Here is a 27,757-nt window from a genome sequence, read left to right on the forward strand (position 1 = left end):
CCAGTCGAGAGCAAATTAAATGGCCCATTAAGCACTCAAATGCTATGATAATTAATAGATTCAAGGACAGGCTAGTTCATAATATGTTCACTTTTTTCCAATGGAACAACTTTATTTAAACGTACCAGTAGCACTAATTTCTCCGCGAACATGTTTAGCCTGGCTGAGCAAGCAGTAAGCATCCTTATAGCTCGAGGACTCACAGATGCCTCAGATTTAACTAGAATTCTCAGATTTAACTAGAATTAGCGATGTATAACAGTAAAGTCTCTGGGAACTGCAGCCAGTGTACCTTTACTATCACGTAACTGGGGATGCATTGTAAAATTCAATTGTGTCTCCTAAGAAACAAATAATAGGCATATCCAATAAATCTGAGCCCATGACAAATAGCTTCCAGGCAGAAAGATCTCCAATTGCTTAGTAATTTGAGAAGGCAATCTGATACCAAGTGGATTTCGTTAGAAAAAGATAAGGATTTAGAAGTTAAAGAAAGCCATATGTACTTTTACAGCCGCTTTCCTAGTTTCGCAATACCCCTCTATCTGTTCAAATCAAGGCTCAGCTCTCCCTTAAGAAGTGCCAGCCAGCAGGTTGTACACCTCGGGATGTGCAGCTACTAACACCTAGCTAGATAGAAGTTGTTTTTTCCCCTCTCTCCCCCTCGTTCCCCATGCCATAAACCACCACACACTGTCTTATGCTACTGCAGGTCACTTACTGCATTTTTTCTAGATCTTAACCCCATCTATCCCAACCATAACCACCCCAGGCTTGAGATAAGACAACTGCAATACAAATAAGCTTCTAGGAAGGAAAAAACAAAAACAATACTCAATTATCTTCAGCTACCATGCCTGAGAGACAGATGAAACCAGAAATGGAAATGTAAAATGCCTGCATGTCCTTATTTCTTTTGCCCATCGTGTTCTAATCTCTCTTCCAGCCTTGCATCTGAGAGAGCAGTCTGCCCATCTGACATTCCACAAAAAAGTGGACCCACAGTGTCACCTAGTGGCACCAGAAAAATCACCGCCTAGTCTCCAGCTTCAAGTAAGAACACCAGTACTTTACCTATCATTCCCGCAGGTCCTTTTAAAATATTGCTTCTTCGCAAAATGAGCATGAATCCAGTCTTCAGACCTAATTTTTTATGTAAATGACCAAACTTTATTGAAGTTAGCAGGACTGTTAAGAAAGCAGGATATTTTACACCTCAAATATAGTTAGAGCTAATTCTCATGAGTACAGTACAAATAAAAGCGAATATAAAAGGACATCCTCCTTCCACCAGATTCCATTATTTGTAAAATAAATGCAGTCAAGTTTAAAAACATACTAAGCTTCAATGCTAGCAATCAGAAAGTTTCACTGTTCATATGGTTTTATTCCAAAGATTTCATAATGCAGCAGAATTTCACAGCCACAATGAAAAGATTTATGGCAGTTTGATACAAGTAAATTTTCAGAATTGTCAAAAGGCCTTAAAAATGTTATCTGCAGTTTTAAATGAATTATGATGAACTCTAAGAAAAAAATGTCAAAAAACACACTTCAGATGCACATGAAATGCAAAAATAATGCCCTGCAGGCTCCTGCAAAAATGTTGACTTGCCCTCAAAGAGTCAGTCAGCGCAGCTTCTGGGTCAGCACTAAAATACATTTGTTCCAGCAGTGGGCACACCATTCCAGTTGCACAGAGAAAAATGGAGTAGTAGGTCTTGATCATTGGCAGTTTTGAGAAAGAAAGTCACGTTGCACTCAGTTTAAAACGCTTTAGTTGATGGATTCCGAGCAAAACCAAATGCTTTTGTTATCATAAAAAAAACAGCTGTGCCCTTTACATGTATTAAAGTGCATTTAGTTACCAGTTTTAAAGCAGGTCAGAAAGTCCCTTTGAAATTGGTCCCTAAGCACTGCAGTCGCATTTGTAGTGGTAAAAGTAGTGTATTACAAAAAGCCTGCTCCACACCACCACTGAGAGCGCAGGGGCAGTCTGTAAGTCGTTAGCAAAACAGGTACCAGAGCTCAAAAAGGATAAGACAATAGGAGTACAGAAGAGCTCTGTTCCCATCCTGTGGACAGCCACTACCTGTTGATGCCATCCCACAGCCACAGATTCTCATTTCCATGCCCCTAAGTATCCTCTTTGCAGGCTCCCGCAGTACTTTTCTGGTTGAGATAATTTGTACATCTGATTCCCTTAATGTCGATGTGCAGTATAGCATCACTTGCGTGGAGGGCAGCTGTTTGTTAAAGCTAAAAACACCAATTTAAAAAGGCCCAGCACCTTGCAGCAAGTTTTTATAGTAAAAGGCCAATTTATTCTTCATCATCATCATCTTCATAGTAACGGTTCCTTTTGATCTGTTCTTCAACAGAGAGGTCTTCCATATCTTCTCCCTCCCAGAAACCAACGTCTTGGGATTTGCGATTCTGGTTAGGAGATGATTCCTTAGCCGTCAAGGCACTGGAAAAGCTGGAATGTTTAGGAGAATTGGGTTCGAGGAATTCTTCATTTGGGGTTTGCTTCTCTTCCATACCGTGTTCTTCCTCATCTGTCTCTTCATTCGCCTGGCCATTTTCCACGAAGTTACGCTCTGCTGTTTTGATAACAGGCAATTCCCGCTCTTCCTCTGTATTTTTCTCTTCAGCATTCTGGATGTTCCTATTCTCCACCTTCTTTTCCTTTTGCTTTTTGTCCACCACCTCTCTCTCTAGTTCCTCACCTCTTTTCAACGTGTCTCTCTCTGCCTTAGGAGAAGCTGAATTGTCTGTTTTATGGCCTTTAACAGAAACTGTTCTAAACGAGGCTGCCACCGTAAAGGGACGACTCCTCTCCTTCAGCGAGGAAGATCTTCTCAACTTTTTGAGATCCAGATCCACATCTTCCAGCACATCTGGCTTGGAAATCTCTTCTTCTGGGGGCCACTTGGGTTTGAATACTTTGATGCCCTCATCCAGGGCACTTCCTTGAATACTTTGGTCAGATGGAGGCGGCCAGGCAATCCTGAGCTTTTTTGTTTCTGCTGGTCTCTCTTCTCTTTCAGGCAAAGCTGAGGCTTTGGCTTCCATACTTGCTGCCAGAACTCCTACTTTTGCAATTGGGGCATCCTCTACTCCTGGGTTTTGAGGACTGTCTGTTGCATTTACACCATGGAGAGTTTTCTCCGGGGATTCTTCACATTCAGTTTTACTTGCCCATAATTCCTTGTGCTGTTTGTGTCCAAAGCCTTCATCATAATTGCCTTTGGCTTTGAAGAGCTGATTGAAGTGAGGCTTGCAGTAAATATTCCCACGCAGAGAAGCGTATGTCCCAAGACTGCTCAGAAAGACACAAAGTCAAATATTAGCGTTCAGCCACTGCGGTGGGTGTATATTTCAGTTATGGTGCTGAACAGATTCAATTTCTTCCAACATGTTCAGAAAAGACATTCTTACAGCTCTCATAGGTTGGTACAACCCTTTTTTCAGGAGCTGGACATTATGTCTTTCCCCCCAGCAAGTGACATTATGAGTAAAAAAAAAAAAAAATAGACTGCATCAAGTGCAGAGGCCACTGGCAGAACTAGGACTGTGTTACCACTCTCATGCTCCTGTTCAATTCTCTGCACTGTAGTTGCCTTCACCTCAGCTAAGCCTGGACAACAACTTACTCAGCTTCCGAGAAGAGGAAAGCCCCGCTTCCTAGAAGGCGGCCAAGCGGAGCAGTGTGTTTACCTGAGTTTACTGTTGCAATAGGAACAGCGGAAGCAGCTGATGTGGAACACCTGCTGGTTGGCAAAGAGCCTTTCCATCGGGTACACAGTCTTCTGACACCCAACGCAGGTTTCCTTCGCTGGCAACTGAAACTTCTACGGGAAGAAGAGAAAGCTCGTTAGCTGGAAAATGAATCAACTGCTACACTTGGCTTGGGTTCATGCGCAGCTTCCAGCGGGCTCAGAAAAGCTGCAGCATTTCTGCAGCTCAGTGCTAGAGCGGGTTCTGGGGGGCAATGCGTGACTCAGGTATGGCAAGCCCACAGGGGTTGGTGTGGTTTGACAGCCAAGATTTTGCCCCGTTGCAAGCAGAGCAGTGGCTGAGAAGGAACAATAAAAAAAATACTATAACTCAGTTATAACTTTAAGCCAGTTCCCAGAAATCTGCCTGATCTATTTCTCCAACCTCATTTTTTCTTTATAGGAAAATGATGAAGAAATATTAGGGTAGATTACAGTCAGTATAAGATTTACCAAAATTAGGAAAGTTATCATAAAAAAAATCTGAAATGACTTCAAAATAAATAGGTAGAGGGTGGAGAAAGAAAAGGAGCGGAACAGGCTGCTCTCAGCAGTTTGAAATCCATTTTTGCTAAATGCTCTCTTTTAGTGACGAGAAAATAGTCTCAGCACAGATGCAGACAGCAGGAAACGCTTCTGACTTCATTTGTAAGTAATTCCAGTTCTATAGCAAAGAAACCATACTCGGGTTTCAGCACAAACAGCCCTCAAACTCACCCAAGACTTAAAGTTGAGCAGGGCTTTGAGGTTAAACAGCTAAAAATGTTTATGTACTCACTAAGAGAATTTCCTGAGAATTTAGTGCAAGGGTAAACTTAAACGCTAAGGAGTCAAGTGTCGCTGCTGGGCTGTATGGGAACGGTTTCAGACTGTGTTCTGAAAGCATCAAGAAAACAAGTATGTTGTCCATGAAAAAGGTCACTTGATGCCATGTACTTCTTGGAAACTATTATGGTTGGCCAGCAGGAAAGATACCTTTAAAAAAAAAAACAATTTACAAATGAAAAATTGGCATTCTCAGGCTGCCCCTTGATTGTTACTGTTTTAGCGTCAGGGTAGAAGTGCCTAGGCTCCATATCCATGGGTTTGCATAGACACTCTGATATCGTAGCTTGCCTTTGACAAAGAATTACCTGCTACAAACTTAGTAAAAACCTTTGAGGAAAATATGGCTAAAGAGAAAAAAACAGGAAGGTCACAGGAAAACATTATTACAGCAATTTATTTATACCAGACAAGAAACAATGGTTAGGCAATGAAAGTTACAATATGTGAGGGACAGATTGCTGAAGACAGAGCCAGCTGAAGCCAGTTTGTCACAGCCATAAAATTTGCTGCCAATTTAATTCCAGTTCAACAGGTATGTCAATTTTTTAAGGCACTGCTTTAAGTGATAGCAGATTAAAGTTCTAATTATGACGACAGCTTGACCAAAAAGAATTCAGAACTCCTTCTGAAAAGAGCCACAATCTCTAGGTGCCGCCAGAACTGCGTACAAACTCTGAATTTTGAGTTGCTAAATGAAATCTCAAAAAAGGAGAGCATTTACCAATTCAAACAAAAATCTGGTCATCCACATTTGCCACAGGAAGCAAGGCAGCAACAATTTGTTTGCCCATCAAAAAGACTCTCCCCCGTAGCTCAGTTTTGCTTGCAACATTACATTACAGCGCCGGCATGTGCTTCTGCAATGCACGTCCCCATCTAAGAAGAGGAACTTACTTGTGTATCAATGAGCCCTGTGCCTGATGAGAGGTGTTTTGGGGTGTGAAGAGAAAGAAATTCCTTTCCAGGCATACTACAAATAGGAGCTACAGGAGGAAGGTGAGGTCCAGTAAATATAAAAAACTTGAGAGAAAGCTGAGAGTTGAGCTCACATTAGGAGGGAAGCAGAAGGCAGGAGTAGAGATTAGGAACCAAGAACAGGAAACAGAAGCTGGAAGAGACAAATAGGAACCTGACATGAATAAACAGCATCTGGGTTTCTACCTGAGCAGTGCAGCATCAAAAGCAGTAACAAGGTAGAGGACTAAAACGGTTATACTAATAGAAAGAGATTGCAGAGGACCAAAACACGTAGCTTGCACATATCTTGTGTGCTTTAACAGAACGAGATTACAAAACCGTCACAGACAGCAGACTAATTTTGCATACTGGCATTTATACTCCAGAACACTAGGAACCCACAGCTCACTGGGCTCAGTGAGGTCAGCGTTGTTCCTCTCAAAGATGGGAAAAACAACAAAAGCCCAGTTGTTTCCTCAAGAGCGAGCCAGGAAGTCTGTGGCAGCCCAGGGAACAGGCATCCTACCTCCAGACAGCACACGTGACAGGCACGTACAGCATGATCAAAATGTTCAGAACTGCTGCTTGGGTGGCTCATAAGATTAGCAAATACGTTCCTATCAAAGACGTTCTCCATCTGCCTTATAGTCCTTGCTAACAAAAATTTTACATTAAAAAGACTTGTTGTTAGGAATGCCAGACTTGATCTTTGGAGGGTCACTCACCACTCACCCTTACTATTAAGTTCCTACCAATTGCAGTTGCTTGGGGAACAGCTGGAAGAGGAGGGTGGAGAGCCAGGTCCCAGCCTTCTGAAGGCTCTGGGCTTCAGGATCAGGACCTCAAAGCCGCTCTGTAGGAGCTCTGACTTGACAAGAGGCACAGACAAACCCTGACAGGATCTGAATCCCGACTTCCCTGCTCAACCCCCTTTTCCCATACTGAAGAAAAAAACTGCCCCTGCCGCAGGGCCACACCACTTCAGCAGGAGCAAGGGAGCTCCCAGCAAGCAACTCCGACTTCACCTCCGAAGCAAAACTGACAGTTTGGAGGTGCTTCTCCAACCAGAACTCAAGTTCCCTCATAAACAGCCACATCAGATATTGACAGCTACTGCCAGACCCTTTGTTGCATTAAGGCTTTGTAGTATTAAATAGAGAAGAAAGTTGGTTTTAACCATTGCCAGTGTTGCAGAATAAATAGCTCCTTTACCTTCACTGCTTTTGGCAGAGATGCATCTGCCTGGCCAAGTGATTTGGAACCAAAGTTTTGCTGTTTTGTGCCGACAGGTTTCTGAACTTCTGTCTCGCTCTCCAGGTTTTGTCCAACTAAGGGAGCAGAGCAGGAAAAAGAGATAATTACGATGACTGTAAACCCATGGCAAGTTTATGCTGATAAAACCAAACAGCAATCCTACCAACTAAGGGCTGAAACTTTCATTTGCTGTTAAACCATTAGATCTAGATCAAGCAAATTTATTTAAAAACGATCAATCTATTCCTCCCATGTACCAGAAAACCTAAGTTGATACATAAAGAAGACTAATACATGGACAACATCGAACTCCAAGGAAGTACTCGTCATTTCTGCAAAGTGCTCGTGCGTGGGCTTGAATTCGGGTGTAAAGCTAATGCAGCACAAGAACGTGCTCGAGTACTTTACTGAATAGGAACTTGTCTACCTCCAGTCAACAAAGATATTTGGTGACCATCCTGCATTAATAAGTATATCCAGCCTACTGACGGATCTAGGAGGTGCCAGAGCTATTAGTTTAAGTCTAGCTGGGGAGGCAGCTACACCTAAATATGTTCAATCAGAGCAAACAAGTTACAGATGTCTTAGAACTACAATTGCAAGTGAACTTCTAAGCCTGAAAGAAATTTTTATACAGCTGAGCTAAGCACAGGACACACTTTTAGTATGAGACAGGCTTTTATAGGGTCAAATTCATCATTTGAAAGAGTGATCTCAAGTATCCTACACACTACTGGGCAGAGTTGGTGCTTTTCCTCATCCATGCACTCTACTCTTGGTGAGGTGGGAACATGAGTGCTTACCATTGCCATCCTCTGAAAGGCTGGAGTGGAACGACGAGCTGTTTTCACCCACGGAAACCTGCAAGAGAATATTAGGCAATGAATACTGTGACCTTCAGCAGGCTGAATAACAACATCCCAAGTAACACGCAGACAATTCGACAGTATAAGCACCATGACAGGAAGAGACCGGCCACACTAAGGTGCAGGTGAAGCTACTTTTGTTTTGTAAGGCACACGACAGCGGCCCGTTGACTGCCAGTGATGTTCTGTCCTTGCTACAAGGCAGCCACCCTCACACACTTACAGCTGCTGCAACATGCGGATCACCTGCTGTAGTATTCACACAAACATTGGGGTTTTGTTTCCCCAGGCACCTGCCGCTTGTACATCTTTCTCTGTTAGTTATTAAAAAGCCCTGTTGATTTTGTTGAGGTACCTCCTAGGTTTTCTTACTGAGAAATCCCTTGCCATCAAGCAAGACACATTTAGTGCAAATCTCATGGCTCCCTCCAACATTTGACGTATCTACGACTTTTAAGCATTCAGCAAAACAGTGCTTTTGGAAAAAAAACAAAACCAAAAAAACCTTCAAAATGTTTTTTGTTAGTAAGAGTTGGTTATAAAGCGGTTTCAGATACTAAGCTTTTTATAAATAAAGCTCTTGATGTAGACTTGTTAAACTTGGCAGTATTGCTATGACATCAAATAGTTATAAGTAGCTGAGAAACTGAAACACTGTAACAAGATTAAATGTAGATCATCATTAATTCACTTTAATGATTGAACAGTCCATTGCATGCAACTGATGTATGCAAATTAACGAGTTAATGGATGAAGCAAGTTATATAAATTAACATACGTTCTACTGAACAAATCACTACCACTAGTATACTGGGAAGCGCATCCGTGTTTTCTGTGGCTGAGTCACACATGTCTGGTTACTAAATCTTTCATGGATTCAGTATAAAAATGATAGAGGTTAGCAAGTTTCTTTTGCTCCCTTTTCACCAGAAGACTCCTGTCTCCGGCATTTATTAATAGGAGTTTTAATTAGACTTCCCAACTTGATGATGTCATTTCAAACGAACAATCCTCCCTCTCAAACAATGTTCTGTTCAGGCTGTTTATCGCACCTGGAATCCTCAACAAGCAACTTCGCAATTACTGCTGAATACAAGAGATTTTATTCAAATCTTCCATTCAACAGCAGGGAAGTATTCGGATTTCACAAGTGCTCTTTTAATTAACTCACCTTTTAGCAAAAGCAGTCTCGACCAGTTAAACACGGAGCTGCTCAGCTGTCAGCTGAAAGCAACAGTTTGGCCCCCTGCCCAAGGAAGGCTGGAAAGCTCTAAAAGCCCTCCTGGCATTAGGCTGCCACGTGTTCAGCATGGCTTGAATACACAGTACCCCAATTATTATTCAGCCACTTTTATCCTGTCTGCTACCCCCAGTTTAGTATACAAATGCTTGAGCATGCTTTATTATCTCTGTATTCACGGAGTAATTTAGCCTCTATTTGCAGCTGAAGCTCAAAAACAGGAGCAAACCCAAACTGTAATTCACAGTTACCTTATCCAAAATTTAGCCACTAAATGCAGAAGAAATGGTGACAAAGTCCCTTTATGTGCGTCACACAAAGCTTTTCATACTTTCATTTATTTAAAAAACAATCAAATACCCAGTTGTGAATCATTATTTTTATGGTTGGCAACATGACACGGAAAAATTTTGGTGACTTCACTGTAATCAAATGTTAAGGGCAGAGTCAAAATGGAAGACACAACCCAAAACCAGAGGTTTCAGCTCTAGTCAGCTGCTGAAGCCCCTAAAAAAGAATACATAAGCATGATATTCAAGGATTCTGCCACACTACAGACATGTCGTCATTGAGAAGACAGGGGAAAACTCCAGGAAAATTGGTAAGATTTATCTCTAGTTACTCTACAACTGCTTAAGAAGTCTTTCACTGAGACCTGCTATCTTGTAATTCATATAATATAATCTAGACAAAAACAAAAAAGGAATTCTGCAGTGTGTAAATAGTACCTGCTGTTCAGGTTCAATTTCTAGATGGCATGGGGAACAAGTATCTCAGATGACCCTCTTCAACTTGTTCCACTTACAGTGAAGTCCTTGACCTTCACCAGCATGAGTATCTTACCTTCTCCCCATCCTGATAGGAAATGGAGTCCTCAAAACTTGGTGGCATATTCTCCTTCTGCTCAGATTTGTAATTCTTGAGTTCACTTTCACTGGCTTGAATCTCATTCTATAGAATAAAGCACTTGAAAGTTGACAGGTTCTTTTCTCCTAGGAAAGCACTTCCTATATTTCGTTCCTTTTTATTTATTTTTTTTTTTGAAAACTGATTTCCTTGCATATACATTGATAACTAAAGGAAGGAACATAAAAATCTATACACACTTGCTAGGTGATGCTTTTTAATGAGGAAGAAAGATGGGGCTGTAGAATTTTACTCTACTCTATGAAGATAATGGCAGCCCTTTTCCTTGCTTCCACATTTCCATTTGAAATCAGCTCTTTTGTTTTCCCCTGCTCACTCCACATTTTCCCTTCCTAGATATGTTAATTTTTCACTTGAAGTGCTAAATATTTCAAGACAAGCATCATCTAAAGCACCGTGTAATTAATATAATTCAACATAAAAGCAAATCCTACCCTTGTTTCTGTACTAGTCAAAAAAATACTGTTATTTACCAAGATCTCTGTACTTTACGAACTGTCTTAAGATTTACACAAAAGAATCTTTCAGACTTTAAAAAACAAATCCAGTGAAGTCTTGTGTTTCATTGCCACAGGATTCAAGATAATTGGAGAAAGACTCGTGCCATTCACAAGGCATTTTCTCTGTAACATGGAAGAGAAATAGCCAACTGCCAGCACCAGCAGCTTACTGGATTCCGTAAGCCAATCGTGTCTAATAGGTATGTAATTAAGTGTTGCTGTTTTAATACATAGATCTCTAAATATGTTTTTCCTCATCTCTGTCCCCTTTCTGTATTGCTTGCAATGCTATAGAAATAAATTGCTTCTCACCCTCACTCTAACCAACTGTAAAAACAACTACCAGTTTTAATCCAGATCTAATTAGTCTACAATGCCCTCAAAACAGTTGCTCCCAAGACAGATTATGTCCTTTCTTTGCAGCACTTTTTCAGAGAGGGGAAGTACAAATAGCACACTACCATATCAAAGACCCATAGTTCCCTTGGCAGCACAGAAGGAAAACATCCAAGAGTTACGGTTTACTGGAAGTACTGCAAACAGCCTCGTCAGCATCTTACCTGCTGCCCTAATCGATAGGGCAAGCCAAAAATCAAGAGATTCTGCCAAATGGGACCTAAGAGCATGACACTGGACCGACTCTCAAACTGATAGCACTGGAGATTTGCAAATTATGGTCTCAAGAAACACCTATGGTAAATCTCTTGACATTAGGACATAATTTAGTGGATCAGCTACCACTCCAAGCCACAAACTGGAAAAGATAATCTAGCAAACTGAATGCAGGTGAGAAACAGGACTTGGAAATCAGCAGTTTGCAGTTAATGACATTTGTTGCACTGGATGCAATTACTTTCCACTCCTTCCATGAAGTTTACTTGACTTTCCTGCCAAGGGCTGGAGAATTAAGCCCATGCTGCACATGAAATTCAAAAATCATTTCAGCTGGGTAGAGATTTTAGCATCATTATAAAGACATGTGCATGCATTCTTCTAAACCCTAGGAACAACATTTTTGGCTTTTACTTCCAGTGCAAGTTTCCTAACTTAAAAAAGGTCTCTCCCATTACAATTTATTAGTATGGTTAACAAAAGGGTTACTTAAACAGTAAAAGTTCCCATCGTTAAGCAAAAGCATGAGACAGTTCCAGCAAATGTAGTTAAGCACATTTTACTTTCTTTTATTAAAAGCTTAGATTCTTGCAGTCTCTTCAGCTGCAGTAGTTCACTATGATTCAATTAATTGCTCACTTCCTGTTCAAATATCTGCACAACTGACATAGGTTAACTCACTGCAAGGCCAGCTGGAATGAGATAACGGGTGAGAAGACCTGAAGGAAGGTGAAAACAAAAGGGAGAAAAACTGCCTGGTGATCTCAAGGCTGCAGGCCAAGAAATCTAGGTTCTGTGCACTGCAGGACACTGAAAGTTGCTCCTACTACTGTGCCTCAGTTTCCCCTAGCTTACAGCGAATGCACATTACAGATTTTTTTTTTTTTTTAAATAAATAAAAAAAAACACAGAGCTACAGACAGGCAGAAAGAAAAAGTTCAGCTGTGTTTCAGAAGCACCTCAGTCAGGGTACCAGCAATTAATTCCCTTGAAAACTTTCAAGATCATTGCAGCAAGATGCAAGTATTTATTTCTCCCTGCAGTCTGTAGAGGCTCTTCATCAGAAATGAATCCTACAAGCACGGAGGTCTTTTCAAAACAAGATGGCATTATCTTCAAATGGCCTGGTTGCCCTAAGATCTTCTTTCCAGCCTCAGGCTGGGGCAAAAAATCATTTCTGCACAAGCTAAAGCTCAACAGACTTACCGTGGTAACAAGGCCTGTGGAACTGCCCTGCTTGGACACAGCTGCCTGATATTTCGCCAGCCTATCCTTTATTGAAGTTTCTGATAAGCGGGGCATCTCCAGGCTTTTCTTGGGCTCTGCCCTATCTGGGCTGAGTGCTGGACTAGTATCTATAAGATGCCCTGGAAAAGAATTACATGAATAAAGAGTAACTTTTGTGAACACCAACAGACTTGTGTGCAAAAACGTTTACTAATCCATCCCTTCACCAGTCCCAAGAGCACAGAAATTCCAGGTCTCAGGAACATAGAAATGCTTCAAAGGCTTACGTTCTACATCTCATAATTTATCCAGCTGGTTTCGGAAACAATACATCCACCTGTCATAAGTTCCAGTCAGTAGAATCAGAAGCAAGCAGTATGAACCCTGAAGATTGTTTTAGTGTTACTGTCAAATGACAGCAGCTGCTACAGTGGCTAAATGGAAACGAGGTTCATTCCTGTAGTGGAACAGTTATCAAAGCCTTTTGTGGAGGACATGAGAAGCGAAAAAGGAAGTTTCACCTGCCACTTCCACCTTCTCTGTGAAAATAAGTTATCACATGACATGCTGAAGATGAGGATCTCAGCAGCAAACATGAAATAATTCAGTTTAGCCTCACTCATCATGGCAAGATCTTTTGTAGCATCTGGACAAGGTGTAGGAGGGACAAGAATTAAAGCAACAGGGAAGACGATGTATTGTCTTGTCTGTTCTCTACTTAGTTTCTAAAATAGATCGACTATTAAAAAGTAGTCATAGGATTGTCCTAGAATTAAGACACAGGAAAAAACGTGTTCCATTCCTTAACTTGCTAGTTATCCCCTATGCCTTGGTTTCCTGTGCTTAAGGAGTTAAGGGTTTAACATTCACAGCAAGACTCAGTTCATTAAATGTGATGATCGCGTGGACCTTACAGATGGAAGATGGCTGCACTTCTATTTCTGAAAGGCAAAAATTATTTCCATTGTGTTGTATAAAGTAGTTTTTAATTTTATAAACTGGAGAAAAAAACAATCGGGTATTACTGACCTGATGTACTGTGGCTCCTCTCTCCTTGGCCAACATCAAGGTCTTCTGAAGAGAAGCTGTTTTCAGAAATCCTCCTACTGACTGCTGTCTTCCTCTGGTCTCTAGGGACCTGGTAGAGACAAAACCCACCTATCAGCTGCCTGGACAAACAAAGATTGTTGCATTTAATCCTTTAAGATGCGCAGGTGTCACTAGCAAATCTGCTTTACTAGAATAAACAACTCTAGCAGGTGACATCTTATTTAACCAACGTAAAGTTTGATCACAGAATACACGACCCTCCGTCACCTGGAAAACATTTTTGTGAAGAGGTTTGTAGGTGTCCTTTGACAAGCTATATTTGCTGAAAAATCAGAACCACACACCAGATTTTTAGGCATTTATGGCTGCAAGTACAAAACTTTAGTCTAGATTTTTGCAGCCCATACAATTTCTTTTGAAGTCAATGTTCAAGGTAATTTTATGAAGATTTAAAATCAGAAAGAAGTATGCTATCAAAAATTTGCACTGAATTTCAAGAACAGAAAGGAGAAAAAAATACTATTGTAATGAAAGTTATCTAGATCTACTTGTTTTGATTTGAATAGCTCATGCATTTGGTACCAAATAATTCCCTAATTAGGTCTGATAAGGCTGAAGCTTAAGCAGCAGAGTACTAGAGATAAATATTCTCAGATATCCAGGATAATCACTACCTGCAAGGCTGGACAGTTTTGTAGCTACCACAGAAGTGCTCTGGCTGGCTCAATCAGATTTAAGACATATGTGTTGAGACCGACTCCCCAAAATCTAGTGCTCAATAAAAGAAATTGTGAAAAAGCAGCTTTGCCAAATGCTCATGAAATGCAGATCTTAATTGGACTTCATCAAGATATTTTGACTTGCAGCTACGGAAGACATCCTAGAAAATACTCAAAGTGATAGATCTTTGTTCACTCCCTCCCGTGGAAGAGTTAAATCACAGAGCCAGTTGGAAATTACAATTGAGGCTAACGCAAGGAAAAAGGCAGGTTTGGCAAGATGCTCCAACCACACATCCCCGCCTCCCCACCCCCTTCCAAAAAGTTTCTTATTTGCTGGTCACCAAACTGAAGGAAATTCCAAAGTTTTATTTTAACAGAACCGCACTGTAAGATAATCACTGTGAAAAATCAGGCTGCTTTGGCATACAAAACAGCAACTTTACCAGGAAAGGAAAATGCAGCTGGAAAGCCTCTATTTCCATTAGCATGGGAAATATTTTTTATTTCTGTGGTTTAAGACTTTGGTAACTTTTCTTACTGGAAAACAGCTTAGCTATGACAAGTCTTTTCCTTCCATTATTGAGTGTGTTGATAGGTTCAGTTTGGGAGTGTCTGCACACTTGTAAGGACTTGCAGATTCCTCATTCTGTGCAAACTACCCTTAGATGATACTTATTAAGCCTATGTCCGCTTTCATGTCACCTCCAGTCTGAAGTTCTTACAACTCAGAAATTTGTCATTAAAGGGTCTAGATTTTGACTAGTATATGGGAAAGATCATTATTGGCAGAATATATCTGAAGACAACATCCTGTGAGGACACAGAAGAGAAAATGTTTCTTAGCCCGTTTGAAACCCCAAACTACTTCATCGCTGCCCTACTGAATTCAAAGAAGCTGGGTTTCGTTTCTTTTTTTTTTTTATCTTTTTTTTTAACATGGCACCACATACAGTTTCTTGCATATAGCAAGACCGAAAAATCTACAAAAGGAACAAAAAAGCTTGCAGTACAGACACATGAGAAGTTTAACTGGTCAGCAGCATGCATAAGGAAGAATTCACTACTAGGGAACAAAGGTCAAGAAATTTAGATTCCGTGTCTGGCATTCCAAGACTCCAGAAACTATCAGCATCTTTCTGGAGAAAAAAGGCAGCTAGAAACCCAGACTGGAAACTTGTTCAAGTTGCCCCCACTCATTCTCCTTTCTTTCAGAATCTCATTTCAATTTATTTTCATTGTGGTTTTCCTTCAGTAACATGCAGAACTGCCCTCATGTTGAGAGGGTAAAGAAAGCTCTATTATTACTGAAATTAATTATTAAACGAATTAAACCTCTACATAGGAAGTGGCAAAGGGCCAGCATGCTGCCAAACAATTTTGACAAGGATTCATCAGTCTGTTGCCACCAGCAGAAGTTCTGGATCAGCTGCTAGCAGCTCACCTAGGCACATAAAATCAACTTTTTCTTCCAAGCAATAAAAATTCAGATTTCACCAGCACTTAAGGATTCCTTAGAAAGAGCCTTGTCTGTGACTGTATTACCTTCATCTAACTTGAAGGCTGCATGAGTTCTGACTTGAGAACGAGCAGCTTTCCCCCCATTTTATCACCATGCTGCAGAATCCAGTGCAGCAGGAAGTGTTCAATTATCAGAGGCAGCCATCTCACGACCAGCTAGGCAGACTGAGTTATTGTCAGCTGAATCACCTCCAGTCCTGCCCGCTCCTCTCCTGTCCCCTCCGATACCTAGGGAGGTTACAGCATCACCTGAAGAACTTTTCTGAATAACACGGTTAGCCTGTCTTGAGATTAAAAATCCCAAACACCAATATGCAAAAGCTTTAGATAGAGTTCAGAGATATTTCTGTGCAAGACTTAGTACTAAAACCTGCAAATACCAAGCCACAGCTGTGTAGATTTTATATCAACAGTCTTACATTGTGGAAGAAAAAAAGCACAGAGTACTAGGAAAAAATATTTACTGAAGATGAGGGACTTTCTCCATTAGCACCAATAGACTGACCACAAGTAATTAGGACGATTAGGGTTCATGGGAGGTAACACCTTTAGCCTGAAGGAATCCCCAACTCCCAGCCTTACGCTTATGGCACTCAGTTCTCTTTTCAGTCCTGGCTGGGCCACTGTTCCAGTGCCACAGCTTCTGCTACTTGCAAAATGAAATAAAATATTCCTCGCGTCTGGAAAGCCCCAAGGTTCTAAGACAAAAGAGGCGAGTGCAGAGGTATCACAAACAGAGTTAACAGCATTTCGCCTAGGGCACAAGGAGTTGTTGGGCAAAAGACCAAATAAAAGTTACACCTATTTCATTATAAATAACTGTGTCAAATGTGACCCTGTACATTGGGCTAGATCCACAAGACACAGTAAGTTTTTGCCTTAAAGGAAAAAGCACAAAGCAACTTAGAGACAACTTTTTAAAGAAGTATTGTAGATCTGCTTGTTCTTTCTTTTCTTCTGATTATCCTTGTGTATGTTTTTGCTATCACTTACTGGAAGAATTCTTTGAAATTGATAAAAGACCTCATGTTCAGCCTTTGCTTAGTGCTGAACCGATCTAGACTGATGTTCCTGCTTTTGGTTCGGACTATTGTCCCAAGAAGCATTTTTATTGCATCTTCATGGAAGAAAAATAGCTGGCTTCTATTTAAATTGCAGAAGATGGAGCAAGATCTGAACAAACAGATGAAGAAACTAAGAGGGTTTTGCTTATAGTTCTGAACATCAGAATAGGTTTGTTTAGAGTGTGAGATGGGGTCAGGAAATCCAGGCTCTGATCTGGATTCTTGCCACGGACTTCCCAGCAACCAGGCAAGTTATTTTATCTTTACTGCCATGACGTTATAGCAGTGTTGCTGCTTAGCTTATACAGATGTTTTGTCAGGAAAGCTCTGGCAGTGCTTATACCACAAGGCTGAAGTAAATACTAAGGAGAATTACCGTCTCTCAGGTGAAGCCTTGCTTGCGCTTAAATCAGGGGTTTATCATCAGACAGAGTTCAGGAAAAGCATAAATGGAAGATGCAATTGCAAAGCTTGCAGTTAAACTTGCACCACATCACTTCCTACCTTATTGAAGAAGGTCTGTGTTGCCATAGTGCCTAACTATCTTCATTGTACAGGACTACATGACATCATCCTCCAATCCTCAGATAAAATCCCACAACCAGAAATCTTACAGTGGGGTGTTCTAATCACAAAGACACCCCCCCCAACACAAACTTCAGAGCGCTTCATGCCTTTTCCCTTCCAAAATTAAAAAGTAACCAGATTAACTTGGAATAGGAACAGAATTTGAACCTAACCTGAATAGTTTCATATTTAGCGCATGATATTTACTGTCTTCAGTTGGTTTTCAACCACATTCGAATGACTAAGCTTCACAGAAATTTCAGTTCCAGATTCAATCAGCTCCAAAACAATTTATTCCCCAGGCTATGATAAAGTTACTTCAAGTCCAGCTGCAAAATGGTACTTTCCTGCAGAATCCTGGCTGACTAATCCTACAGCAAGAGTTCAGAGAAATGCTATCAAGAGATCACCCTCTTCAGCCCAACCTTTCGATAGCCGTGATAGTACGGGCAGTTCTTACATAATGACAAAGACTACAAAATCTAAGTTGCAAAATTACTATACACAGACCTAAAATTCACTTTAACACAGAGCTGCTCCTCTGAAGCCCTTAGCTGATAGATATTTTTAAAAATTTTGCGCAAAATATATTTGTTTTACTTGGTACTGCAAGAAAACCACCCGCAGTAAAACAAAGCCAGAAGTAAAGGAAAATATGAGAAAACTGGAAAATCCACCAGCATCAAGGCCTCAGGACTATGTTGCAAGTCACTGGCATATGCAACTCATTTTCTAGTTAAGCAATTCTCCCCCGGGACACACAGTCTGCAGTCCACATGCAGGATCAGATTTCATGAGCAGTTGTAGGAAAATGCAAGCCCTATGCATTTGCAAGTCAAAACTAGTGAAGGCAGGAGCTCATCTGGCTATCTTTGCTTATTTTTTCCTGGTGAGGAGTTTTTGATAAGAAACATTTGTTAAGACACAAGGACGAGAGAACAGCAAGGAAAAGATGGGAGCATTTCACAGTACTTTTAGATACGCGCATTTATATACACCTATACGCCTGTACGTGTGACACACATCCAGACACGTATAAAGCTCCTCACTCTGGCAAGTATTTCCATCTCAGCTGCCCGAGACTGCTGAGCTCATTTCAAACAGTTACTTTCTCTTTTATATGTAACTATTTATGTTTTGCACAATTTGTTTACATAATTCACCTTAATCCTCAGGAGATAAACACTCCCTGGTTGTTTAAAAGAAGAAAAACAGTAAATTCCATACTTATTTTTCCCCATCTTAAACTGTAAACCTCTATCAAAAGCAAATTAATCTTACATCTGCAATAAACAGTCACAAATACTGACAAATCCAAGCTCTCTACACGTATTTGTGTAGCTCGAATAAGTCAGTAACAGCAGCTACGCTATGTTTCACATAAAACAATGAATACAATTACTTGCAGAGTCAATAGCTCTGAGCCACTCCCTCCAGGGACTTTTCCTGGTGCCCAGGAGGCAGCAGAGTTTTAGTTTCTCTTAAGATTTGAAAGGACAGATCCTTACCTTGGTCTGAGCCGCTTCACCTTTCTCAAACATCATCTTCAGCTTGTTCAGCGGAACGCTGTACTTCTCTATCTTCCCCGAGGAGTCGGTGTTTTCACTAGCTTCAGGCTTTTCCACTTCTCTGGGCTCTCTCAGACAGTTTTCCATTTCACCACTCTCCACTGAGTGGCTTTTAGACTTTTTGCTGTCAACGCCGGGACCCGGCAGCTGGCCAGCGGTGCCAGAAGAGGCCTGGGCGTGAGATGCGGTGCCGGCTGCTGGGCTTTGCTCCGGGTCTGAGCAAGAAGCAGGGCTGTTCCCGACTCCAAGCCCGGAGCTTGCGACCTTGTGCCCAACCTCAGCACAGCTGCTTCGGAGCGTTTCCTTCCGAGACTCCGTTCCCAGCACTGGATTCTCCCACTTCTTCTTCAGCACACTCAGATTCCCCCTTTTAAAATGAGGGGGAAGATTTTCTGTGCTCTACAAAGAACAAGAAGTTAATTCCAGTTATATGCCTGATGAAGCACTAAAACACTTCCTTTCTATGCGAAAGGAAGTTAAAGGCTCAGCACTCAGCTCTGCTCTCGGCTTTTTCAGACAGCTGTGAATAGTTACAACTGTGCCACATGGAGAAAGCATCCAGGATAGGAAAGGAAGGAGGGGGGAGAAAAGTCAGGAGCTAAAGCAGGAAGTGAGCAAACAGGATGGCCTTATAAGGAAAAAGGGAGTCAAGGTCTAATGAGTTAAATGACACAAAAGGCTTCAATCCACACATGGAGGAAAAGGACCCAAATCCACGCTGCAAGGGTCTCTAGTCCTGGAACAAGCAAGCAATGGAAAACACAGCCACATGAGAGATGGGTGCTGTGCCAGGCATTGCAGTGTCTTCCAGCTGGTTCAGAAGACAATAACTAGTAGGTCTTCCAAAAAGCTACTGATTAGCTCACAGAAACCACTGCTTTGTTGGTCTCTTGTATTCCTGCTATCAGTTAACCAAAGCCTTTTACTTACAAGAGATCCCTCTTCAGTATTTTATACCACTCAGTGTAAGGCTTAAGCTAAGTACTGACAAGAAATTTCTTCTTGCTCCCCTTCATAAACACCAGACTGCTTGCTGGAACTCTTCTGTATCGCTCGACACATCGAAAGCTCTCAGACAGGACACATCCACACCCCACCCAAGTGCTGCCTCACCATCGTGAGTTAGACGGGACTATGTGGAGCAGTAATACTGCTCCCATCCAAATGCTTTCCAGGCTAGTTTTACTTACACGTAGTTACCTCTCCCCACAGTAACAGACCAGCCCACGTTTGATTCATTCAAACCCAATACCTGCCAGCATTGCATTTTTGCTGTCTCTCCCTTACGGAGAGTGCTCTGTAACAAACTCATTGCAAGTGGAACAGGTCTGCAAGGCTTACAGGAATTAATCGGGATTAGCGGCTATATTAAGATTTAAGTCTCTCACCCTATTACTCTTCTGGTCACATTTTGAACACTGCTTTGCAAATTAACTTGAATCCACCTAGGCTTCAAAAAGATCAGCTTGCTTGCTAACTGTATTTAGAAGAAAGTACTAAAGTTGTAAGGCAAATGTTGTAATACAACAGACGTACTCTAAAGTGCACAGCAGGTTTCCACCTCTGCACGTGCGACATATTGCTATGACATCCTGGCATTCTTTATAACACAAGTCATTCTTGCTTGGGACTCGCCTGTCCCTGATCATAAAAGCAATGAAGAAAACTTAAGACTGGAGAGTAACTTTTAGAACGCTTATTTTATCACACTTGTATTTCAAACAGAAGAATGACTCCTCAAGCATTAAAGAGCTCAAGAAAGCATGCTCTAGCAAAGACTTTCCTATAGATCCTGTAAACGTTGTTGGTCTTTCAAAAGGACAATTAAAAGATCTGCTTATAAAAACAGACCTAAGTCTTACTGCCTGGCCTTCCACCAGGGTGACCCCAGAATAGTGAGTACAGTGTAGTTCACGGGGGATGCAAGGATTAGATACAGAGCCAAAAAGGATGGCTTTCCCTCATTCGGGGACATTTTGAACTTTGCAAATCACTTCCCAGAAGATCCCCCTTAACAGATTCTATAGTTATCGAAGAGATGCACGTTAGATTTCAGAGAGGCTGGCAGTTTCTTTTAAGCAGACTTTTAAATTTATTTAAGAAAGGAAGAGGTACCACATAACTGCCTACAGCTAAGAACAAAGAGGTTGTGGTTAGAAATGAAGACTGACAGCCAACTCGTTCTGCCTTTTGCTTAAGAGTGAACTGGTGATTCAATATATAGCTTTGGGCAAGTCACTTGATTTTCTTTCCTTTCATTCACACTGGGAAAGGGAAGGGGAATGGGTCAAAGACAGTCACTGTGTCTAAGCTAAGTTTTCTGTAGGACACATAGCAACAGCTTTGATATTCCCAAAATAAACTATCACAGGAACGTTTCATGTAGATGATCCATTTTTCATGCAGAGTGTTGCTTATTGCCTAGGAAACAAATACTTACACTTCTTTTTTTCTCAGCAGTGGCTTCTTCAGCTGCCTTCTGATACCTTTGAGAAAGAGGATGGAGAAAAAAAAACCACAGTTTTTAACTAGGACACGGAATGCTCATGAAGACAGCTGAAATTTCATTTCCACCTAGGATTCTGTGCACTTACCAGACCTATCAAATAAAACCAAAGGCTGGAAAAATAGTAGCAAATAGTATCTGAACAATGCACAGTGGTAGACACATTTTACATTCAGCTCACAATAACAACATGCCTTGATAATTTTCATTAGCTAAGCACTCTCATTCTCAAATATAGACAGTTTACCTTGGAATAGCTGTATTGTTTCTCCCACCCAGCTGTCTGCTGTGCCCCTTTGCGGGAATAACTCAGCTATTTATACAGCAGCTGCTGAACCGTAACAAATTACAGCTTGGCATACGCAGAGAATCTACATAAGTGCCAGTTTATCTTACTATGCTGGGTTGTAAACTGCACCAATTCAGCAGTTGCTTCAGGAGCAGCTGAACTATCCCAGCAGTGGAAACAGCAATCACAGTCCTCTGAAGATAAGCCTCCCTGGATCATGAATCAAAGTCCTTTAAGAAGCTCTAGAAAACTCCCAGCAATCTGCACGCTACACACAGCAATCTGCGCTGCACTCCACAGCTAGGAGCACACAGACCACACTGATCAGCCCAAGGTGACTGCAGTTTGCTTTTGAAATGCCCAAATTAATCAGATAAGACAAATTTTGCCATTTGTAACTAGAACTCCGCTTTTTTGAAGAGAAGAATCATGACTCAACATGTTTCTGTCTTTCTTATCTGTGGAATTCTACTTTTGATACGACTGTGAATATGTTACAGGCCATAAACAAGGCACTAATGTTATAATAGTCGTCAGCTTCAGACCTGAAATTATTGCTGGTATCAAACCAAGAACTAATGTATATCAGGGGCTTGGTTCCTTTTAAGAATGAAAAAAAATACTTATGTGCAAATAAATACCTGTTCTGCAACTCATTTCTCTTAGTGATTTTTTTTCCTGTTTTGAAAGGTGTGCTCCCACGTGAATTTCTTCTCTTGTTATGCTGGAGAGTGGACAAATTGCACCCTTGCTTATTTCTACTCAACAAGCTGAATTTTCTGTACAGACTGAAAGCTGCTACAGGATTGTAGGTGGCTCTCTTTAATCAATACAGATGTATTAACCTGTATCTTTTATACTACACAGCTTCCATAATTTGGATGAGACATGCTGAGAAAGTAAGTTTATGGTGGAAGAGAGATCAATATTGGAAGAATCAACAGAGACATGGCGATGAAAGTCCAGTACCACAGTGGAAAACATAAACAAGGATTGAAGAGTTCCAGGCAGCGCTCACGGTAAGTCAGCCCACCACAGTGCACTGTTTAAGTCTCTGCCTGTTGCAAATTTGCATTTCTCTGACCTGGCAAAACTGATTACCTAGACACCATGGGAATTTTAAAAACTATTTTCACATACAAATATTTAGGTATCAGCAATTTAGAAAGATTATGCTCCTCACTGTTAGTGCCAGAGTTGGCAAAGCCAGTAAAGTAAGTAGGACTGTGTTTTTGCAAGGAACTGACACTGCTTATGTAGAGGGGCTCCACTTGATTAAGGAATAGCAGTTTGGATTACTTCCAGTAAGCCCTTTCCAAAGGATTATCAACATTTAGCAAGATGACCAGGTTCTGTAATCAAGTTTCAACGAGTGAATAAATCACCTTAACAAGCGTGGTCAAAGCAAGCAGCTTCTCCCTAGGACAGAGTACTTGAAGAGTAATAGCTATGTTTGTGTAAAGTCCACATCACAATTATCTTTCCTCTATAGCCTCCATAAAGTTTCTCCCACTCTCAAGATTTAAATAAAACCTTGGTGCACTGTTAATGCAGTAGTCTAGACGACTGGGCTGCCCCTCTCCCATTGAAAATTCAGGCTCTAGTCTAGCTATTTCCTTAAGGAAATGCTTGATTTTCCCAAAAACACATAGGCTAGTGCCACTCAGCTTTCCCAACATATTACTTTATGATCTGATTGCAATCTATCATGCATCTCTCAGAGAAAAGGGATGGGTAGCATTCCTTTTCTAAACCAGTATTGTGAGACAGCTGGAAGTGACATCTGTGAAGAACGTAGCTACTGTTATATTCTCTTAAAGAGCTCTTCCTAGAGGGTTACATCCATCACCAGCAGTTCACAGAACTACAAATTCTCACTGGTCTCCAGTTAACCGATAACACATTAACGCTACTTTTTAAAGTACCGGCCAGGAAATGCCACGTTAAGAGAGAAGCCGATGTAGCTCGTGACTAAGCTGTAAAAACCCATTTCTGATGGAGTAAAACTCTTATCAGCAATAGCTGCCTGCACTCCAATACTCTGCCCTCAAAACCAAATTGTAACTCGACAGAGAACGCTGTACTTTCTGACAGCAGAAAGAAGAGGTTATAATTCTGATTGCTGAAACAATACAACATCAGCAGCTAAACAAAGCTTTGCACAGTACATATTAAGCCAGAACTTTAAATGCCTCCAGAGTGACACAATTTTTGAGAAGCAAAGCAACTGTCAGTGAAGCAGTACTGTTAAGGTTCCAGCTGCCAACCCCCCCATACACACAGATTGCGTTCAGAAGCCTCACAGCACTTACCTGGAGAACCTCTCCAAAAGAGCTGATGACTTATTCCCGTTGACCAGAGAAAGCTCTTTTGCAGTGATTTTCAAAGACTGTGAAGTCCATTGTCTTCTGTTAAATGGGGAAGGCTCCATCTTATCACCATGAACACCTACGCAGGAAGAAAGTACAGTGCCAGTCAATACAGAGCAGAAAAGTAGTTTCACAGCGCGATTTGATATTAAGTCACTGCTCAGGAACCTAACGTGCCACCCTAGTAAAGGAACCTAGTGCCACCAAGTCCCGATCATTCAGGATCTTGTCCTTCAACTGACCAAAAAAACCGGCATCAGATTAAAGTTATAATTTCCTCTGCAGACGCTATTGAGATGGGGCCCTTGATAAAACACTAGCCACAATAAAAGGGGCGAGAGATGAGCTGTAAGCCAGAACACGAGTAAGAAGCAAGCCGTGATTGAAAAGGATGCTAACGTGAAGCTCTGTATTTCTTTTACACACGTGCACACAGACAGGCTCCAGGAAGCCCTGGTTTGCCCTCTCTTGTTCTGCTTTCTGAACCAAATGTGCTGGCATTTATGTAAGAAGGCTTGAGTTATGAAACCTAAGAGGATGTAATTCCTATGCAAACATTTTCCATTCACCCTGGCAGCATTCACTCTTAACGCAGCAGCCGTTGCCTCCGTGAGCTGAAGGAAGTCTCGTGTTCATGCAGGCAGCTGTAAACCTCAGGTTGCAATAGTTATCAGTTACCTAAAGGAATACTTCTGACTGCCCCGTCTTGCTGTAAACCAGAAGAGATTTTGTACAGCTTTTCACTACAGAAGCCAACAAGACAGTATCAGATTTTTACTTTTACTTAGTTTTCTTTTGTGGAGGAGGAAAGGAAGGGAGATTAATTTAAAGAGTTCCTTGATAAGACAAAAATAAAGCTTGTGGGGCAACGCCTTTCCTTTTTTCCTCTTTCCTTTTATCCCTAGTCTCATGTCACACAATGCCTGCAGCAAGTGCACTAACTGATCCTACAACGCTAACATCGGGCAGGCTGATCTCATTCTCATTTTTTCCATCAGTTTCTTTAACTGATTTGCGCCGTTAGGTCACAGAATTCGAGAAGTCTGAGTACAGGTCTGCTCGACCACTAGGCGCACTTGAAGTAACACCTTAAGAGAACTTGATATAAACAGTCAGATGTAGGGAAGACCCATGTTTCTGAAATCCTCAGAGGCATAAAATGCAATTCCTCATAAGCGACAGACTTGGGATGCTGTAACACCTCAGTCCAAAGGAATTCAGCTGCAGCAAGCAGAGTCTGACTGATCTTGTGAGAATTTGGATCGGAGGAACCTGATTTCCAGTTCTGAGAGGGGAACACTGGGTCCACGAGGTGCCCGCTTGTTGCTGGAACCATAGGAACCTCTCCAGTGCTGCACCCTGCTGCTGCGTAGAGATAAAACAGGCAGCAGATGAGCGTGTTGCTGCCTTGGTGGACGTAGTCAGGAAGAATGGGACTTTCTCTAACATTCCTTAATTCACCTGACGTAACGGAGGGAATGACACACCATGCCAACACATGTTTTTTCACGATCATCATTTAGATGGTGCTTTCAGATATGCAGGTTGAACTATCATGGCAAACAAGACAAGTTACACCAAAATTGTTGAGGTGTCGAAACACTGAAACTGCTTATCAACGTTATGGTTGCAGTTGCAGCTTACTGCAGCTTCAGACTCGTTCCCAACCGAGGCAGTCTCTAAAATGCATCCATGGCCCCTTTCAACTAGGGAGAGAAACTCAGACTGAAGAGTTACTTTTTGAAATGTATAGTTTGCAGAAAACAGTTTGCGTCACTAAATTACCCTCTTCTGTTAACCTGAGAAGTTTTGTCCAGACTAAACTAGAAAAAGGATGCTATTCTCCAGGCTTAAAATAGTTACCAGTCCCTGCCAACTGCACAAATGATCATCCACAAAGAAAAAGGATCTAATTAGAATATGAGGAGCACTCAACTTTCCCACTTTTAAACAAGCATACTTTATGTACCAATAAATATGCATTTCTGGGATTACATGATGCAGTCACTACAATCGAGCCCAGTAGCAAGCACTTAGCATAAAGATTTAACAAAGCCACAAAACATGTGTGGAGATTGCAGTTAAAATTTACTCCTGAGAAACATATCTGTTAAAAAGGAAAAACTAATCCAATTCAGCTGTGTAATGCTACGGTTTAAACTTTTGTTTTATGATTACTCTTGAGACAAAGAAGAGATCATCTGAAGGCCCACTTTGCTGTTTCAATCGCCTTTCTCTCAATTGAGTCAGTTTCGCACAGGAAACAGTAGCGGGGCATTCATTAGAAGCCTCCCCGGGCAGAGATAACAGGTTGCTGATTGACGTGCACCTTACACGGAAGGACAGCTTCAGTAAAATATTGAGAAAACACAATCTAGTTAAATTGTGCAGAAAATACTCCTGATTTCGATGCCTATAAGCATTCCACTGAAGCACTCACTGTTTATGGATACATTTTTCCACTCTGTTGTGTCATTGTTTGGTTTCCTATTGTTCAGCTTTCCATTTTCTCCATTACAGCCACAGGTGCATTAAGACAATTAGGACCGTTTTGGCAAAACCTCTTCCTAGAGGCAGCAGCTACTGTTGGGTCATTCAAACCGTAAGTTAAGAAGCACATTTGGAGTCCCACACACAATTCACGACAAAAAGCAGAACGCCAAGATGCCCAGAAACCCGCGCTCCCGCATTTTTAATGCCATTCCACATTCTTAGCCCTTTCCTGCACGCTTACGGCTTCAACTCACTTAAGCTTTTCTGTGCTTCTTTTGCTGCTCGCTCTGAATACTTTTCCCAGGCCATTCCAGGAAATAGCCGCTAACTGTATGTATTAAATTTTAAACAAGCTCATGAGCACGGTGCAGGTTACATTTAAAACGGCACGGAGCCCAAAGGGAATAGAGAAGGGGAAAAGGAACCTGCGAGGCAGCAGGGAAGGAAAGGACCGCGACGCACCCGACCCGGCTCCGCTAACCCTACCTAGAAGCCTCGCAGCAGGATAAAACCCCGTAAAACCCCATAAGGCAGGATAAAGCCCCATAAAGTCCTTCAAGAAGAACCGCCGGTTAACGAAGGCCCCAGAGGGGCTCCTTACAGGTGGCTGCGGCGCGGGGCACCTGCCCAAGCAGCTCGCGGGCTGCTCCCCAGCAGCACGACCCCGCTGCCTCCCGCCCCAGCCGGTACCGAGCCGCCCCTGCCCTGCCCACCGGCAGCCCCGGGAAGGGAAGCCCGGAGGGGTGCAATAACGGGCACCGGCACGGCCCCTCGAAGCTCGCTCCCCACGCCGGGCTCCGGAACAGAACGGGGGATCCCGGTCACCGGTTCCGCACCACGTCCCGGTCCCTGGTCCCGGTCCCTGGTCCCGGTCCCCGATCCCAGGTCCCGGTCCCGGTCCCCGATCCCAGGTCCCGGTCCCGGTCCCGGGTCGGGTCCAGTCCAGTCCGGTCCGGTCCGGTCCCGTCCCGTCCCGCGTCCGTCCCCGTCCCCCTCCCCGTGTCCCCGTCCCGGTCCCGGTCCCGGTCCCGGTGCCCCGTCTCGCACCTGTCGCAACGGCAGCACCGACTGCGCCCCCCCCGCCCGCGGCGGCACCGGGCAGCCGCTTGGCCACGCCCCCGGCCACGCCCCCGGCCACGCCCCCATACCGGGGCACACACCCCGGCACGCTCGGCCGGGGTCTTCCCCGGCGCATGCGCAGCTCCCCGCCGTGGGGGCTTCCGTGCGCTTGCGCCTTGGTGCCTTTTGCGAGGGGGTGCGGGGGGGACGGGAGCTTTGCCCCTCACGGCCCCCTTACGGGCCCTCATGGGTCCTTCATGGCTCATCATCATAGAATCATAGAACATCCCAAGTTGGAAGGGACCCATAAGGATTATCGAGTCCAACTAACTTCATGGTCCCCTCATGGGTCACCTCGTGGT

At 42.4% G+C, this 27,757-nt stretch overlaps 1 protein-coding gene and 1 long non-coding RNA gene across 3 annotated transcripts; one reads left to right on the plus strand and one right to left on the minus strand.

Annotated features, from left to right (window-relative positions):
• Window positions 1-1,147: 1,147 nt before the first annotated feature.
• Window positions 1,148-27,459, minus strand: LIMA1 (LIM domain and actin binding 1). Of its 2 annotated transcripts, XM_035570304.2 has the most exons (11): window positions 27,384-27,450; window positions 23,787-23,922; window positions 21,120-21,165; window positions 18,620-19,078; window positions 13,220-13,328; window positions 12,170-12,330; window positions 9,768-9,875; window positions 7,622-7,679; window positions 6,777-6,892; window positions 3,721-3,854; window positions 1,148-3,322 (listed from the first exon to the last, which is right to left on the minus strand). In XM_035570304.2, the coding sequence occupies exons 2-11, from the start codon at window positions 23,903-23,905 to the stop codon at window positions 2,323-2,325; spliced, it is 2,310 nt and encodes a 769-aa protein (XP_035426197.2). In that variant the 5' UTR covers window positions 23,906-23,922; window positions 27,384-27,450; the 3' UTR covers window positions 1,148-2,322. The 2 variants fall into 2 exon arrangements, with proteins under 2 accessions (XP_035426197.2, XP_035426198.2); XM_035570305.2 differs by lacking the exon at window positions 9,768-9,875 and having other exon boundaries at window positions 27,384-27,459.
• Window positions 21,143-26,409, plus strand: LOC118260212 (uncharacterized). The gene is made up of 3 exons (XR_004782198.2): window positions 21,143-21,808; window positions 22,342-22,493; window positions 26,364-26,409. It is a non-coding gene; the product is annotated as an uncharacterized LOC118260212 (long non-coding RNA).
• Window positions 27,460-27,757: the final 298 nt, after the last annotated feature.

The sequence above is a fragment of the Cygnus atratus genome, chromosome 29, assembly GCF_013377495.2.
Source record: "Cygnus atratus isolate AKBS03 ecotype Queensland, Australia chromosome 29, CAtr_DNAZoo_HiC_assembly, whole genome shotgun sequence".
NCBI lineage: Eukaryota > Metazoa > Chordata > Aves > Anseriformes > Anatidae > Cygnus > Cygnus atratus.